Below are 17,984 nucleotides of genomic sequence, written 5' to 3' on the forward strand. Positions count from 1 at the left end.
CCACTTTGTCATATTTAATTAATAGGAGAGCATCATATTTACACCATGTCTAAATTTCATTCTTGAAATATTAAATTTGTATTAGAAATTCCTGCTTATATTACACTTCAATTTCTTAATTTTAATCATGTCCAGTTCCATGTAGGCAACAAATCTTTTCAATCTCCAAGAGTCATTCTTCTAGTCTCTCTTCAAAATCTATCACAAGTTGGTGGTAAGACAGGCAAACTCCAGGTTACAAATCACAGGGAATTTAAGTATCCTGTATAATTTTATTTTTGAAAATATCATGAACTCTCAGTCATGGATAACTTGCAAGCAAAAAGATGCATTCTCTAGCAGTCACTAATTATTTAACTCAGCTTTATCTTAAACCATGTATTAAGGAAAATTAAAATCTATTTTAAATTAAACTCTCTGTGAGGAAATACAGGGAAATTTCATTTTGGCGGTATATTAAATAAAAGGCTTAACTTTCAATTAGATTTCTTTAAAAGAAAGTTCAGATTTCGGTCAGAAAAAAAAAAAAAAAAAAAAGAAGGAAAAGGAAAAAAAGAAACCACCAGAAGTTGCTGGGATGCTGTGATAATTTAAGCTGAATTTTATCCAAATAGCACACAAGTTTGGGTAGCACATAAGGATTAACACATTTAACACTTGCCAAGACTGCCACAACTCTGAAATGCCCTCCTGAATTAATTTCAGAACAGGTGCATCCCAACGTTTCCAAGAATGATTCCAGCAAGATCCAGCCTGGAGAGGTTCTGTGACATGGACAGGCAGAGTCGCCCATGGGGATGGGGACACTGCTGACATTTTCAACAGCACACTGTAATCACAGAATACAGAACTAGGGAACTTTCAGAGCCTTAACTCCTTCTTCTAAGTCCTCGAGTGAGAAAGCAAAGGAAAAGTGAAAACCTTCTCAGAAGGAAGCAAGGGAAACGATGCAACCAAGAGGGGGAATGTTTATTTGCAGCTAAATAATTTTGTTTCTATTACTGCTTAAAACCTCTAGCTGCAGAAAAAAGAATCTTAATTCCTTCTAGGAGGTCAAAGATTTGTTTTCACTCTGTGCTCTGAATATTCATTAAAGATGCAGAGTAGCATTTGTAATAAATTATACGATCATAAGCTGATAGAAAGACCTGAAGAAGTGGAACTGGCAGGCAATTAGGGAAATCCCTGAGACAGGAGGAGAAGAAAAAAAAAATAAACACATCAGCAGCAATCACAACTATTTTAAAGAACTTGGACATTATCACAGAATACAAAGGAAAAGGCAAGTAATGTTCAGATTTCAGAGTTTTTCCTGTTTATTTTCTTTGCAGCCTTAGTTATTCCCACTGATTGCTACTGAGCTAAAGCAAGGATAGGCATGCAGGAGGAAAACAGGATCTGAACTGGATACAAAGGGGAGATGAAAAGAATCATCCTGATACTGTTAGTTCACAAAAAAAGTGCATCTTTGCCTCATCACAGATAAAGCATTACTCAGATTAGGAACTCTGTATACCCTGGAGTCAAATATGGAGAAAAACCTCATCTAGTGCCAAATTTGTGTGACAATAACCAAAAAATCCTTCCTTATTTTTCCTGTCTTGGCAATTTTGATCACTCTATCTCTTAATTTAAAAAAGAAGTATTTAGATATAAACAATGTAGTACAGAAAAACAGAAATACAGATATTCATCATCTCTTCACCTTAAAATTCATTTAACATTAGTAGGCTTGACTCAATCCATATTCTTTTCAATTTAGAATTCCCTAGAGAAAGCTCAGAACCTGATGTTTATGTTAAAAATTGAAATACTGAAATTCCCCATTTGATTTTCTCCATCAGTTCAGAGCAGTCACTCCAGATCTGAACATAGTCCCCGAGTATTAAACGCTGCAGAGAAACTCTAAACCTGTAGTGTTTAGTTTTTCATTTAATTGCTTTCAAATCAAACAGAGCCTGAACAAAACCCACAGACAAACCTGCAAGGAGATGAATTTGCCCTGCACACAGCATAATGTGGAAAACAGTTTCAAACCTGCTGCTATTCTTTAAGATATTCCCAATTCATAAAACAGCAGGAAAATGTAAACCAGCGAGCTGGTCATGCAGAGAGAGAAGTATGGAAAATTTCAGTTTATCCTGAGTGATGAGCTAAAATTCAAGGCTTATTTTTAAGGATCAGAAAAATAAAACGCCCACCACAACTCCAAACAGGTAACCACGCAAATGTAAAGGAACACATTTTTAAAACAGAGGGACTAAATGATCAAAATAATCTGTACCTTCCTTCAAAGGAATGCAGCAAGGGGAAAAAAAAAAGAGGGGGAAAAAGAAAAGATGTTAGAGAAGCTGAGAAACTCCACGCTGCTCCGGAGCCAGTCCAGCATATTTCTTCAGGTTAGTCCAAGGCCAAATCTTCAGCCTGGCTGACAAAATTTTAATGAAGTGTTTCACTGTTCTGGAGATTTTAACCATTTGAGCACAAAGGATGAACAGCTCCTCACTTTGCTTGCTGCATTCTGAATTTTTCAACTCCTTCAAAAGTAAAAGCTTTTCTTGTCTTAGAGTCCAAGTTTACAGAAGACATTTTCCATTGTTTTCCTAATTCTGTAACCTGCAGGTTCTGGTGTCCAAAAGCAAGTTCTGCTTCTATAAATTCAGACTCTGCTGGGAAAGCACAGGCAGCAGTGGCCAAACAGTTTCCTCTCTTTCCTGAGATACACAGAAAGACTTTCTAACTCTTCTGAAGGCAATTAAACCTTCATTCACTGAGACAACTGCACAAAGTTTTTACTTTTTAGTTCTTTTCGGCAGAGACATGAGCCAGATAAGAATCAAAGAATTATCAATCCACGATCATCAAGTTCAATCTTTGATCAAATATCACCATGTCCACTAAACAGCACCACAAAATACCACATACAGTTATTTTTTAAACACTTCCAGGGATGGTAACTCCCCCAACTCCCTGGGCAGCCCCCTCCAGTGCTGAACAATTATTTAAGTGAAGAAATTTTTCTTAATACACAGTGTGAGTGTTTTGAAAGAAGGGAGATTTTGTTGCTCTGAGGAAGATAAAAATTAAGATGCAAAATGAAAATGTACCACAGTCAGAATCATAGATGGACTACTATCCCCATTTGATGTTCTTCTACAAATCCTTAAAAAGCCTGATGGTCATAGTTTGATTTTCCTTCTGAGTAAGATGCAAGCCTGCGAGCTGAACAAATGAGGAAAAGAGAGCATGAGCTGAGCCTTACAGACTTTCACACGTTAGGCTGGTACAAGGTACTCAACAGATGGCAATATTCCTGAAAAAGCCAGTCAGGATTTTGTACATGGCAAAGCAACAGTGAGTAGAAAATACTATGAGAGATGAGAAGCAACAAAAACAAAAACTAAAAAAAAAAAAAAAAAAACAGGCAGAAAAGCTTCAAAGAGCTTATTATATTATATTATATTGACAAAAGACATTTCCAGACAAAGGTAGAATCATGTCAGTGCTGCAGAGGAGGAAAATCAATGACACAGACCTTGCTCTTCCTGATGTTCTTGTGCATGGTAGACACTCTGCAGGTATCAGAACTGATCTGGGCCATTTCTCCTGTCACTGGACAGCAGCAATCAGAAGGTATGGGCAAGCAGAGCTATTTGACATTCCTGCTGTCCTTCTGGTATTATTTTCCAAACATTCCCCACTGGAGTGAACTGGATATTATGACAATGGACATTAGAGAAATATCTATGAATTTTGTCTGGAATGCAGAATGTTTTTTTTCTCAAAGCAATATTATTAAGTTGATTAAATTGTCCTGAATTCCTCCTCCCTTTCTTTTTCAGACAGTATTCCCTAAATGTTTGTTCCTGGTATATAAAGACCCCTATTTATGCTTTCCTGCTCCTTGGGAGATTCAACACACTCATCTAGGAGAGCCCGGTGTGATGAACACACAGCTCAGCAGGACTTAGCCTGGCACTGCAGAGTGCAGAACACGTTGTTTTGCACACAGTTATGTCACAAATTCTGACTGTCAGGGGGAAACAAGGTCCCCTGTATACAGTACATAAAGAGAGAATGTCCACAGGCTCATTGTGTCACCTTTTCCATCAGGGACTTTTCAAAGCAAGTGGCTTTCACAAAGGAGGTGAGGTGAGCAGAGCTGCCACTACAGAAATATCTGAGGATTGGATTGTTTGGGTTTTGGGGGGGTTGAGTACTTTCACTCCACAGAAATCTTAGTCAAAGTTACTATTCAAAGTTATTAGAAAAATACAAGGTTGTAACTGCACAGATCTGGGGACAGCTTTTGCTTTTCCTCAACTCATCTCTCTTAATTAGAACAATCACTCCCAGGAATATTCGCTGAAGTGGCATAGAACATGACAATGGATTTATTTCTACTTTCATTAATTTTTCAGTTAAAAATCTAACAATCACCCACAATTTCAACTCCATTCCATCCAGACTTGGAGATCATAACCCACACTTGGATACCAAGTACAAAGAACAGTCACAATTCAAATTATTTTACTTCTTTTGTGGTAGAAAATTTGTCATGGTGAAGTTATGCATTATAGTTACACGACAGTACCACCACAAAGGAAACCCGAAAGGTCAATTTCAAAACTGAAATATTTTTAAAAAATGTTCATTGTAATTCATAAAACTTTAAAACTACAGAAACAGAGCTTCAAGAGCAAAACAAGCACTATGTGGGCAGTCATCACTGAGCTGTGTAATAGTGAAGCAAAAGCAGTGTCCTCCTTCCTTTGGAATTTGACATTTCTGTCATACCCAAAAGTTCTGAATAAAATTCTGAAAATAATTGGTCCCACATTATCTCATTTACAGTAAGTAGAGAAAAAAGACACCTAGGGCAGAAGGCCCTTTATTTGCTTTAAAACCCAGTGGTGGAAATTGAAGGTAAGACGAATTAGAGCTAATGATAAAATGCACTTTTAAAAGGCTATTTCACCATTACAGGAACTGCTGTAAGGATGGAGAAAGTTTTCTGCCACTGAAATATTTCCATAAAATTGGCTAACTTCCCAAAAATGCCTGCTTCAGCTCAGAGTTCTTGGCTTGATGCTGAAACCTCAGAGGTAAATTTATCAGGATCAGATTAGATGGATCATCAGTAGGAAGTTTTGTACCAAGGCTACAAGAATAGATTCCCAGGATCTGGATAACATTCCATGGTTTTATAATTCAGCTCATTTGCTCTCCATTTGTAGCTATTCCCCTCATTCTTCTAGCCTGGAGCACCTATAGTCTACAGGTGATTACCAAGCAAGCAGATGAACTCAGGAAGAGGATTTGGAACGCCAACAGCACTGCACTGACCAACAAAAGGTAGGAAAACAAATGATGAATTACATGGAATAATTAAAACAAAGACACAGACAGCTGCCCACAGGGAACAAGTACCATGCAAGGGGCAAAATCCAGAAATGTCTTTTGGTAAAAGATCAAGATTTTAGCAAAGAAAACCTAATGTTGAATTTCTCCAGCAGTGAAGAATGCAGGATTTCAGGTGATTTTTTCATATTCTAAAGAAACAAGATTACATCACCTGTTTCTCACCCATTTTAATGGGATGAAGCATTTGGTGGTTATTTTGACAATATTCCCAACTGTGCATCTTGTGTGATCTTGGGCAAATCATTTATTCCTTGTTCTGGACTGTATCAAATGACAGCAACACTAATAATTGTCTATGACTTGCATTTAATAATAATAAATATATTACTTGCAGTTGCACAGTGTCTAACCAAAAGTGAGTGGAATTTCACAGAATTACTCAAGAAAGTTACTAAAATGGACTGCTCACCTTACTGGGCATTAGATACAAAGATATAAGCTAGCTGAAAGTAAACTTGATAAAATTTAGACACATTAGTTACTGCCATGAAGCAATCTAAAAGCTTCCTTGCTCCAGGGATTAACTTTATTACAAAATATGTATTTTAATTGCTTCTTGTCATTTTTCTTTTTCTCTTCTCAGACCTATTCCAGCTAAACCAGTAACATTTTTAAGAGCCCCAGGTTTAATATTACCAAGTCATTCTGAGTTCTCCACTCTTACCAATCTGCAGTGTGATGTATTATGCTCCCTGTATTTAATAACTACTGACAGCTGAAGCACATCCAAGTCACTTAACAGTAATATTTATACTAATATATCATCAAACTACACACCTGTAAGCAGTACAGCAAATACTCCACACAAAAACAACATGCACCAATGCAAAGGATCAATTTCCCAACGTAATATTCATAGTACTTTTGATTTCTACTACCAGAGAATGTGCTTTTTATTCCATTTAAACAGAAGAACATTAGGAATTTAATTTACTTTAAGATTACATCTACAGAAAACCAGGTCTAAATGAATCACAGAGAAACATCTAAGAAATTACACTCTATTTGATCAACACCTTCAAATTCCTACACTTTACCCTCTTCATATAACATTTTTTTCATCATCTGTTTTTCCCTCTCTCACATCATCAGTCACTGCAATATACAGTAAGTTCAGCAATTTAATGACAATACAGAGAAACCAATTTCATAAAATCACCAACAAAATATGAGTTGGATCTGTTTTATCTAACACGATATGAAAAGCTGCATTTATTTAAGTCTCAGGGTTTTTTCCTCTTTGTGTTACAAAGAATTTCCTCTCCTCTACTTTAGGTAATTTTAGATTATTTTCATTGCTTGGAAATTTAAGTATTTTGAAGTCAATCTTGTCCTACTCACCCTAACAAAGAGTGAGCCTCTGACTGATCAATAATAAATTTAGCACATCATCATTCTTGGTATTAAATTAAAAAGCTTTAAACACACGTGTAAATAAACTGAAATTCTCTTATGCAATCCCTCTTCCAGACCATCTTACTAACAACTTGCCATCTCTGACATTTAAAACCTGTTTTACCCATAAACAGCAAATGTGGAACTTGTTGGGATTATTCTCCAGTCACTTCCCTCAAACAGAGTTGGTAAAGCAGATTCTGAGGTGCCCTTTCAAAAATGCTTTGGCATCAATTACAGCCATCACAGCCTGCACTTCCCATTTCTTCTGAGCAAAACTACCACACTTGACCTACTCTTCTGAAGTCCCCATAGTGATAAATTACTGAACTTCATTCTCATACTCCTAGGGAAGGCAGCTATTAAAAATGCCACTCCTAGCTAAACAGAACATTCACAGTCTAAAGATTCGACTTTTTTTTTTATCAAGATGCTCTTTATCTCCTTGGCCAGCTGCCCAAAAAGCAGAACAAATCTCCAAGCCTTACTGTGATCTGCCTCTATGATTGAGGAATTGAAAATATTTCAACAAAAGAATTATTTTCAATATTAAGAAACTGAACTTGCTTGCAGATTTATTTATTCTCAAATGGAGAGAAAAAACTATGGCAGAGTGTTTATCACAGACTGCAGTAAAGCAATTCTTCATTACTTGTCAATGAACTAAGTTTTGTGGGTAAAAGACCACAGAAAATAATTAAATCAATAAAATTTATGGAATTTCAAAAAGGTTCCATCAAACATTTGGAAGAAAACATAATCATATGTAGGATGAGCAACATTTAAGTAAAAATGCAGCATGAGGCTGAAACCAACTTCAGCAAATGTCTGGAACTACAACATGAGACCTGTACACGTACAGGTAAGAAACAAGTAAACAAGGCCCCTGAAATAAAGAGTGGTCTTTGATCCAAACCCTGTCTGATCTACCTCATCTGTTCTCATTAAAAGAGGAAAACTAAACATGCAAGAACTTGCAAGTGCAACATTAATGTGTATAACCCCGAAGGGATTCTGAATGTGTGACACCTGACCACGGGGCACACAGCAGGTTACACTCTGAGAGCTCCAGGCTGCAGGGCTCTCTCACCTCTGGAAGAACATTTTGAGGAAATTTATCATCCGAGGCAAGCAGAGCATTCACACAAACATCCCAGTTTCTAATCATTCTTAAAATTTCTTACAGAGCTGGCTGGACTTTCACCACTCTGTTCCAGATGTTTGTTCCAAACCTCCCTCCCTCTCACCCTCCCTTCAAGTTTCCAGCTCAGCAGGTCATCACCTGAGCCCATCTTTATTATCTCTCCATTATTCTAACCCAGTCAACTTCCTTTCCTTTTCTCCCCTCACTTTCTATACAACCAACACCCTCCTACAAAAGCCAACCTCAGTATTAAGATTTTTTCCTTTCTTATCACAGTGTCATTATGGATGTGACCACCTCCAGCTGTTCACATAAGCTCTGTTTATTGTTTTGGTGTCAACTTGCATTTTTCTTTGTTCATCTTTAGACAAGGAAGAGATGAAGTGTGGTTTATACAGGAGATTGCACCTGCAGCTATCCTGATGAGAGATTTGTTTGGATATAGGCAGGGTATCAACACTTGTCTTCTGAGTGGCAATGAAGAAAGTCCACAGAAACAGTGTTTTTGACAGGCAGACAGTGCATCTGTCCAATTTTTTTCTATTAGCACTTTATAAAATTTTTAATCCTTCTTTCATGTCAAATAAGATGAAGTTCTAAAACATATTGCATTGAAATTGCAGATGCTACTGTGATAATATTGAAAGTAAAATTTCAGACAAGCTGAATGAATTTAATTTACCCAAATCCAAGCGGCAGAAGTTTTTCCACTCCTGGCTCTAGGGAATAGTTTCAGTAAAATATTTTCTTAGTGTTCTGAATTACAGTCCTCTCTAGGGCACAACAGACTGTTCCTTTCTTGAGAGAACAATTCACAGAAGAAGAGAGCAAGAGGAGTGGTGAGTAGAAATCGTGTGGAATACTCAACTATTTATAGAACTCCAGGGAAGGTAAGCAATGCTGAACTGGGCAGGGAAGGAAAGTTAAAAGCATTTAGACCCAGACTGCTCAAAAATTGCCAGCTTTCATCCAGATCCAGATCATAATCAAATTTTGCCAGACAGGTACCAACTGCCAAAAAACCCATCTCTCCCTTGTTTTTGCAGAACAGCTCTATTTTTATAATCCACTTTATCATAAAGAAAACTGCAATTCTTGGCCAGGAAGGCAAGATAAAACACCTTGCTGACCTGGCAAAGGTTGACGTGGCTCACAGCTCCAATCTGAGCAGGCTTCAGGAAATGTGAGTGGCCTTCTGGCATTCATATCACAAATTTTCAATTATAAAAAATAAGATATGTATTATTTTGATAAAAATCAGATTTGGAAGTGAAAGAGCTTTGTTTATTTTTTTATCTTCTACCATCTTGAAAGTTATTAGGGAAACAAGAGAGAGAAACATAAGACTTGACATGTTTAATACTGAGGGAGAACTCAGGGCCACAGAATTTACAAGCACAGTACTGAATTACAAAATAGGACAGTGTGGATGTACTGGACTATATACTTGTGCCTAAGATCTCATTCCTATTCACATTTCTTCAATGAAAATGAATCTAAATTTCAGTTGTGTTCTATGGACTCTACATCCACTCTAACTTTTTTTTTTTTTTTAAATCCCACTTGCTCTGTTTAAGGGCTTAAACTCAGAATAGATATAAGACTTATGAATAAAAGGAGTTAGAACTTGAAATAGCAACAATATAAAGTTTATCCCTATCACCAGCACACTTTCATATAGAACAGTAAAGCCCGAGAACTGAATAGAAAAAAATCCAATTAAGGCCTGTATCTCATCTTAATACACTGCTGAGTAAATCAGAAAAGATACATTAAAGACAGTGTGTTAAATTAAATTAGCTCTACATACTGTATTTTAACACTTCCTACCATTTACTGAAGTGCAGGAGCAGAGCAGTTTTATGAGAGTACTTAAACCTCTCCAGCTTCTGCAGCTCAATCTCCAGAATTACAGCTCACATTCAGGAGGCAGAGGGAAATTCTCCTGAACAAACAAGTCTCAAAACAAATAAATAAGTCAGCCAAATCCCTTATAAATTATAAACCTGCCCTGTCTGCCAAACAACTGGCCAGTAAGCACAGGGTGTGTTTAACAGCTTAAACCAAGGTTTTAAAATACTCACAATAGGCTTTCAAAGATTTCATCACCCAGCTGAAAGAGTTCTCAATTTCAACTCTTCATTTGGGTTGATGTCTGAAGCTCAAGTCCATATGGAATATGGATTGAAGCGCCAGTGTGTTTCTTCCATCTGACAAGAACTAGACTACACCACATAATCTCAGTTTCCAAGCATGAAAAGCAGTGCAGAATTCCCTTGGTTAAAACTAACACTGTGTTTTCTGAAAGATTATGACATCTGGTTAAATTTCTTGCTGCAGCTTTTGCATTAAGACATAGAATAGTTGAATATCTAAACACACTGCAGTGTTACTCAAAAAGTAACAGATTCAGCCTCAAAACTGACATTCACACACCAGTATCACCACAGCAATGGTGAAAGGATGAGTTACCCTAAGCAGGGTAATTCATCCTTTCATGGAACAACCAAGGAGTTTAGACAAGGCTCAGCACAACAGCCCAGCACTGAACAGCAGAAAAGAGTATCTGAACATAATATTAAAGCATGAGATTCTATTCAGCTTGAGGGTATAAGCAAGCTTTATGATGAGGTCATAAAGCAATTTTTACACTGAATTTATGAGCTCATTGTAACAGTCATTTCCAGAAGCCAGTGACTGGTTTATTAGGAGACAGCCTGCAGCAAAATTGGAAACAGAGATTGCAGAGAAGCTCGACTGCAATATCCAAGACTGAAGCACAAAAATTGTAAGGCAAACAAGTAGGGAGGGAAGGTTTAAGTATGAGGCTTATAAATATCTGAACAAGGACATTTCAGAATCAGCAACACGAGAAGCATTGATTTACATTCACTTTCATTTGCAGAAGTTCACTTTTATTTGAAGATGAGCTTATGCACAGCTTGCAGGATTGAAAAATAACCACTACCCCTGAATATTCACACCAGACACCTATTGTTAAATCATAAATAAGTGACAGCAGAGTGTTTTCACCACTCATACAAATTGTTTAAGATCCATCTTGCTTCTTAACTTAAAAACTCCCACTTGCTTCTTACATTAGTCCTTGTCAAACCACTCTAATTGGCACAATAAACCAAATGTAACCCAGCACTCATCCCAAACTGCACCGTGAAGGACAAACATCCCACAAACCCAGATTTGTTCTGCTGCCACAGGGACAAACTCAAGGATCTTTTAAGGAGGTTCTAGGGAACTCAAAAAGGTTCATAAATATCAAATATTTTGAGAATCAGTATCAAAGGGAACCTTGGATCCTCTCGTGTGCATATCTCAGCTTGGTTCATTTCAGACAGCGATGTCTGAGCAAAAGCATTTGACAATGAACATGATTCATGTACTCAAAGACAAGCAGTCTAAAACAGACAGACTCAAATCCAAATCTACAGCAAATTCCTCAAAATTCAGCCAAGAAAACCAGACCATAGCACATTCTAATTATATCTTTAAATGCTTAATTGATTGGATTGTTTACAGTAATTCTCTAATTCTATGGTTTGGAATTTACCTAGCTTTCATTTTAAGTTACTGGTGGTTCCTATGCTGCTTCCTACTAAAGAGCAGTGTTAAAACAGAAGTCACCAGCAGAAATCCACATTATCACAGACTGACTGCCTAAAGAGGCAAATACATCTCCTCACTTACAGCAGGTAATTTTTTCTGGTCATTAACCCACTACCTCTATTGTCTGTCCATGTACAGAGACTTAGTTATGTGGATAGTTCAGTGAATAAAAAAACATGTCTTGCATAGTTCTAAATAGTTTCTAAATAGCTCCATAGGCATTTTTAACCCAAGCAGATCCAATTACTGGTTTATAGTGGTTTAATTGGGACAAACTCCAGGCACACTACAGGTGTTGTACAGCAGTGATGCTCATCAGGACAGAGAATTATTTACTCAGCAAAGAACCCTCTGTTGCTGTTAGAACGTGTATTCTCTACTCAACATAGTTTTGATCATCTGAATGGTTCTTCTGTTGCAAAATACCAATTTAATCAAAATTCATCCCATAAACCTGGCAACAGGATCCAGCATATGCCTTCCCACCACACTGTTTAGCTACACATGTTAAAAACCAAGTTTCTGCTTTACAGCTCTCCAACATCCTTCTAATACTATCACAGAGATCACTGGGTACCTGCAATTTCTTGGTTGCCAGGAAAACTGATTGACAAGCAAAAAGTGCACCAAAATGCTTTTTTCTTCGTGTACTTGATGCAAAGTTATGCATTTCTAGATTTTTAATCCTATCTTGAAGTAACATTCCCCTTGCTTCCATGACTGAGAAGTGTCTACAGGTCAGACATTCCACACAAAGCTCTGAACTTAAAAACTAATGCTGGCCATTTTATTCACTTAAATAGCAAATTATTTCCTCAATCATGCTGATTTATATTTATAAACAATTAGGAAACACCTTGCTATGTCATAAAACACAAAGGCTTTAGTAATTTTGCTAACACCTTTCCTATGCTGCAGTCATGTTTTCTGTGCTGCAAAATCAATTAATGATGAATTTGCAGTGCTAATAGTCCAAATGAAACACATTTACAAATTAACAGCTTCACTTGTTTATTGCCCAGATAGAATTGTGAATATTCTCACTGTGAAGGAAGCAAATTCACAGGCAAAGCAAGTCACTGAGAAAAGCAGAGCCTGTGTTTGCTTCTCAGCCAAACACATGTGAAGCCAAATATTGCCAGGTACAAAACTCACTGTAATTGCTGATGGGATGAGCTGATGCAGAACACGGATCAGTGAGGGAATGTATCAAATACTGCACACAACACAACATTCATCAAAAGCTGGGAAGAGACCACTGAAGTGCTGCAGTCCATTACTTACAATCTTTCTTATCTTCATCTTAAATTATATCTTCTTCAAATCTGGCTATACGAAGCTAAACATATTTCATGCTCAAAACAACAACTTTACACCTTCAACAGGTAAGATCTGCCACAGAAAAGCAAAGAGAGCTAAGGCCAGGGCAGACTCTTGGTAAGCACAGTGCAGCTTCCACCTACACAACTGTTCTTCCACCCTGCTACTTTCATTTACTTTTCCTTTGACTCAACTATTCTGTTTTATTACGTGTATGAACACCACTAAAAAAAACTCACTGCAAGAAAGCCAAGAATTCATAGAGAAGCATCTTCCTACAGAGTAAATAGCATGAGAAAGCACCATGAGGTGAGCTGACAGCTCCCCCAGCACACCACAGGGACAGCCAGCTCTGCAATTTCCACTCTTAGCCTGATCTTTCGTCACCTTTTTTGTTTGTTGGCTCTAATATAACAATCCGTACACAGAACATCAAGCTGTGCTAAAGGAAACCAAAGGGAAATATTTATGAGACAAGGAAACCTTTGCTTTTTAATCACACAACAAACCATAGCACAGTACAATAAAAAAAACACAGATTTTTCTTATTTTCATGTCATTCCCTTACCTTGACGTGACTGAAATCACCAACTTTGCTGCTTTCTTGGGGATTAAGAGGTTTGGTCTCCACTCTTGGTTTGACAACCTGTCGGAAAGGACTGGAGAGTGGGAGTCCACTGACACTGATTCCATCTGGAAAACAGAATATATAAAATTACTTTTGCTTGTCTAATGTTATGTTTTGTTCCAATTAATTTATATTTGTATTATCAAAGGGAGAGAAAAGACACAAAAAGTGATATTAACCTTTTACACAAAAAGACCAAACAAAAGACAAAGATTATTTGGCTGTTTCTCCCAGGACACCAAAAACAATCAAACTAGAACACGCCAAAAACTCGGTGAATATCATAGGGAAAGATGGCAACTACATTTGAAATATCACAACAGAGATGCCAGAGTTAATAATATAAAATTAGTTTTAACATTCACAGTATTAAAATAAAAATCAAAGTTTGTGTTTTTCCATGACAGTGTGACCCTATCAGCTCCTTTAAATTAATTTAAATTAATTTCTGGTCTTTTTCAAGTATATATTGTGGTAAAAATTGCACTGTAGTATCCTTGGGGTTCTCAACCCAACCAGGACTCCACTCTAAGCACAAATTTAAAACGTGTAAAAATTACTCCTAAGTCAAAAGAGTCAGAAGAACAAGAGTTTTGAAATTATGAAGCCTTAACAAACAGTAAAACTAGATTCACTATTTATTATTTAGATTTACATCCAAAGAATAAACTTTGTTCCTTGATGCTGTGCAGAGCAACTGCAGTCCACAAATACCAACTAAATAGAAGCAAAATCTCATGTACAGCAGCAGAGACACAGCTGAACACATAAGAAACACCAAATTGTTACACAAAATCCAAACATATTTCCTAAATTGCTCCTGTGAAATCTGGACGTGTTGAGGATACATTCCTCAAAAGAAGAAACCAAAAGAACAAGATGGAACATGAAAGGGGTTTTGCTTCATTAAACTTCACAGGTATCCAAATGAGAAAACAAAGGGAGTATTCCCATATTCCCTTACTTGCAATTTCCTTCACTAAGTAATTCTAAAATGCACCTTAGCACTGAATAAATTCCTGTTCTATCAGCTCCTGGGGGAGAGCAGGACAGGAGGTCAGAGCACCCTGCCCGTGCAATGCAGCAGGACCATGAACAAGACAAAATACAGAAATAAACACAGAACAACATTTGATCACAGGCTTTGAAAGCTGCTCTTTCAAAATGAAAATTAGAAGTTTTAATTGAGGAAAAATATTCTTCGCCAACTGATGAATGATTTTCACTAGTTCTATATTTAGAACAAAACTGACACTGACTGGTGCATAAAATTGCAAATTTAAACATGAAAAGAAGCCAGTATGAAAACCTGCATGGCATTAGTCAGATTTTCCACTTTTTATATGGCATGAGCTTTATTTCTTTGAGAGAATAATAGCTAATACCAAAAACAACATCACAGAGATACAACTAATGCCTTTCTTAATTATTTTATCCTTTAAAATCCCATTTTATTTTTATTTTCTACGGTGGGAGGAGAAGAAAAGACAATAGTTTAAACATTTTCTCTGGAAAGAAGACATTTTTGACTCTCTAATCTGTATCTGAAAAAGGAGGTTTTCAAGCAGAGGAGACATCAGGATGAAAGGGATGTCCAAGGTAACTTGGTAGTGGTTGAACTTTCTGTCTCAAGTCTGTGGCACTGTCACAGAGCCAGTGCCAGGCACTTTGTTATGCTGCAAATGACTCAGCCCTTCACAGCCTGGGCTGCTCAAGGCAACTTCTCTGCCAGAGGACAAAAAAATTCATTTTCTGCTACAAACAGTTTTTTTAAAATTATTTTTTTCTGTTTTTTGACCAGGAAGCAATAGGGAAAAAGACCTTGCCCAGCTCCTCTTGCCCAGCAATAATTAGTCAGAATAGGGGAAATCCTGTTAAAAACCCTGGTAGGCTGCAGAACTTAATGATGGCAGAATAGTGAACATCAATGAAGGAGCTCTCCAGAAGTTTTACATTATTGATAGTTTTATTTTTTAAGATTTCATACATTTTATTTTTTCTCATGAAGTTTAGAGACCTGAAGATGCTAAATCCTCCGTAGCTTTCTTTTGTCAATCCCTACTGTCAAACATCCTGAGCAACCTTGTACTATAAAAAGAATAATTGTCTTTCTACTCTGTCCAGAAATTTTCCTAATTTCAACAATCCACACTGAATATCTCCATGGTAACAGCATATGACCAACACTTTTTCCATGGTAACTGCAAAAACACAGCTTGCCTTTCCAACATCCCAGTCACTGCTGTCACAACAGAGCAAAATCTCTTCCCAGCATTTCCTCTCTCTTCTCAAATGTTAAGTAAATTGTCAATTTAACATCATTAGGCACTTTCCCAGCACACTGCACAGAAGAATCCCACAAAATTTCTTATTTGAATGAGGGAAAGTGCATTCAGGAAGTTAAACCAGTAGATTTACAATGTGGTAACTGAGCACAGAAGGGAGAGGTGGCATGGGACAGCTCCTGTCCCTGTCATGCTGTGCAAGGATCACTGGCCTGATCCAGGAGAGTAAAATGGATCCACTTTTCAACAGGTCTCAAAGTCTCAAACTCCACTGCAAGGGAACACTTAAAAACTGTTCCACTGGCAGCAGGACGCCACAGAGGTTTGGATTCTGAGGCAAAGCCCAGGAAATTCGATGTCACAAGAGATGGAAACAGTGGAAGGTTTCAGGCTGAAGTGCTGCTTCTTTCCAGGAGAATTTCATGCAATCCAGCAGCAGTGCAGACCTGCTCCTGCAGCTTCCTGAACAGCAGCACAGGGACCCTGAGAGGGGCATCAGGAGAAGGAATCCCAGAATCTTTAGGTTGGAAAAGGTCTCAGAGACTACAGAGTCCAACCTATGACCAGACATCAGCACATCAGCCAGACCAGAGCCCTGAGTGCCATGTCCAGCCTTTCCTGAAACACCTCCAGGGATGGAGACTCCACCTCCACCCTGGGCAGCCCATTCCAGGGAGGGCAGGAGGGGCTGCTGGCCAGAGCAGGATCCCCTCCTGCAGCCCAGGGATGTTTCTGGGGAGAATTCTGCCCCTCTGCTCTGCTCTGGGGAGATCCTCCACGGAGTGTTTTGTCCAGCTCTGGGGCTCCCAACAGCAAAAGGATGTGGAGCTGCTGGACTAATTCCAAAGGAGGCATCAAAGATGATCAAAGGCTGGGACACCTCTGCTCTGGAGACAGGCTGGGAGAGCTGGAGCTGTGCAGCCTGAAGAAGAGAAGGCTCCAGAGAAAACTTAGAGCCCCTTGCAGGGCCTAAAGGAGTCCAAGAGAGCTTGAGAGGGACTTTCTGTAAAGCTGTGGAGTGACAAGATAAGGGGGGGTGGCATCAAACTGACAAGGAGAAATTCTTTAACCAGAAGGTGATGAGGTCCTGGCACAGCCTGCCCAGAGAATTTGTGGCTGTTCCATCTCTGGAAGTGTTCAAAGCCAGGCTGGACAGGGCTTGGAGCAACCTGGGATAGTGGAAGGTGTCCCTGCCCATGGCAGGGAGGTAGAATGAGATGATCTTTAAAGTACTTTCCAATCCAAACCATTCCATGATGCTATGTCATAGAATCACAGAGTTTTTGGGAAGTACACAGCTTGATCATAACATATGAAAACTAAATGCCACTATTTTGTTAATTCTTGCCTGACTGAAATTTCAAAACAAAAACCTCTTGATAGGCAGTATCTCATAAGAACACTGTAACAGCTATAAAGTACTTTAAACATGCAGAAAAATAGAAAAAAAACCCTCAAGACAGGAGACAGACTCTGCTTGCTGAACTTGAATGCTTTTTTTTTCCTCTAGAAAAAGAGAACTGTATTCTCATGAAATGTTCAGAATTCTAGAAACTTGCTGTGTGCAGCAACAAAGAGCAGAATAACACCAGAATACACAGAGTTGGAGGAATATAATCCACCCTTCACACTTCAGGTGGGCACTGAGGTGCAGCTCCTTCCCTCTCTCAAAAACAGGCTCAGGACCATCACAGGAGGGACCCCAGGCAGCAGCACTCCAGGCAAAGTTCCTGGGAATGCAGCAGCTCTCTGGCTCCCAGAGCAGGGCAAAAACCAACACGTACCAAACTTGAGCTCTTCTCTGAAACCCCATTACCTTTGAAGACAATAACTAACAACAACAAATGCACTGGAAATAAGGATTTATGTCCTGAGGTTGTTGAACTGAACTAAAATTGGATGATAAATTTACAATAAGGGTGAATGCAATCAAAGAGAACAAATGAAGTGTAAAGAAGTTCATAATAAACAGTAGAGATTATGTATGCAGATTACTTTAGGTGCTAAAATAAAGGGCCTCAGCAAAGGAACAGCATTACAGGATGGCAGGTTTATTGGCCTTATATGTGCCAATAATCAATTTATTGTAATTTGCCTCATGTCTGTGTCAGTTATTTACACTGTAAAGATTTGGGATCTGAAACACCAGCTCTCTGTGTATTTG

At 38.1% G+C, this 17,984-nt stretch overlaps 1 protein-coding gene across 3 annotated transcripts in view; it reads right to left on the minus strand.

Moving 5' to 3' along the window:
• TRAPPC9 (trafficking protein particle complex subunit 9) overlaps window positions 1-17,984 on the minus strand; it is a 447,339-nt gene that overhangs the window by 356,139 nt on the left and 73,216 nt on the right. For all 3 annotated transcript variants that reach the window (XM_088179749.1, XM_088179758.1, XM_088179755.1), the window contains one exon: window positions 13,476-13,600. In XM_088179749.1, the coding sequence (XP_088035875.1) occupies window positions 13,476-13,600 (125 nt within the window). The remainder of the gene's footprint in view (window positions 1-13,475; window positions 13,601-17,984) is intronic.

This window comes from Sturnus vulgaris, chromosome 1 (assembly GCF_052056855.1).
Source record: "Sturnus vulgaris isolate bStuVul1 chromosome 1, bStuVul1.hap1, whole genome shotgun sequence".
NCBI lineage: Eukaryota > Metazoa > Chordata > Aves > Passeriformes > Sturnidae > Sturnus > Sturnus vulgaris.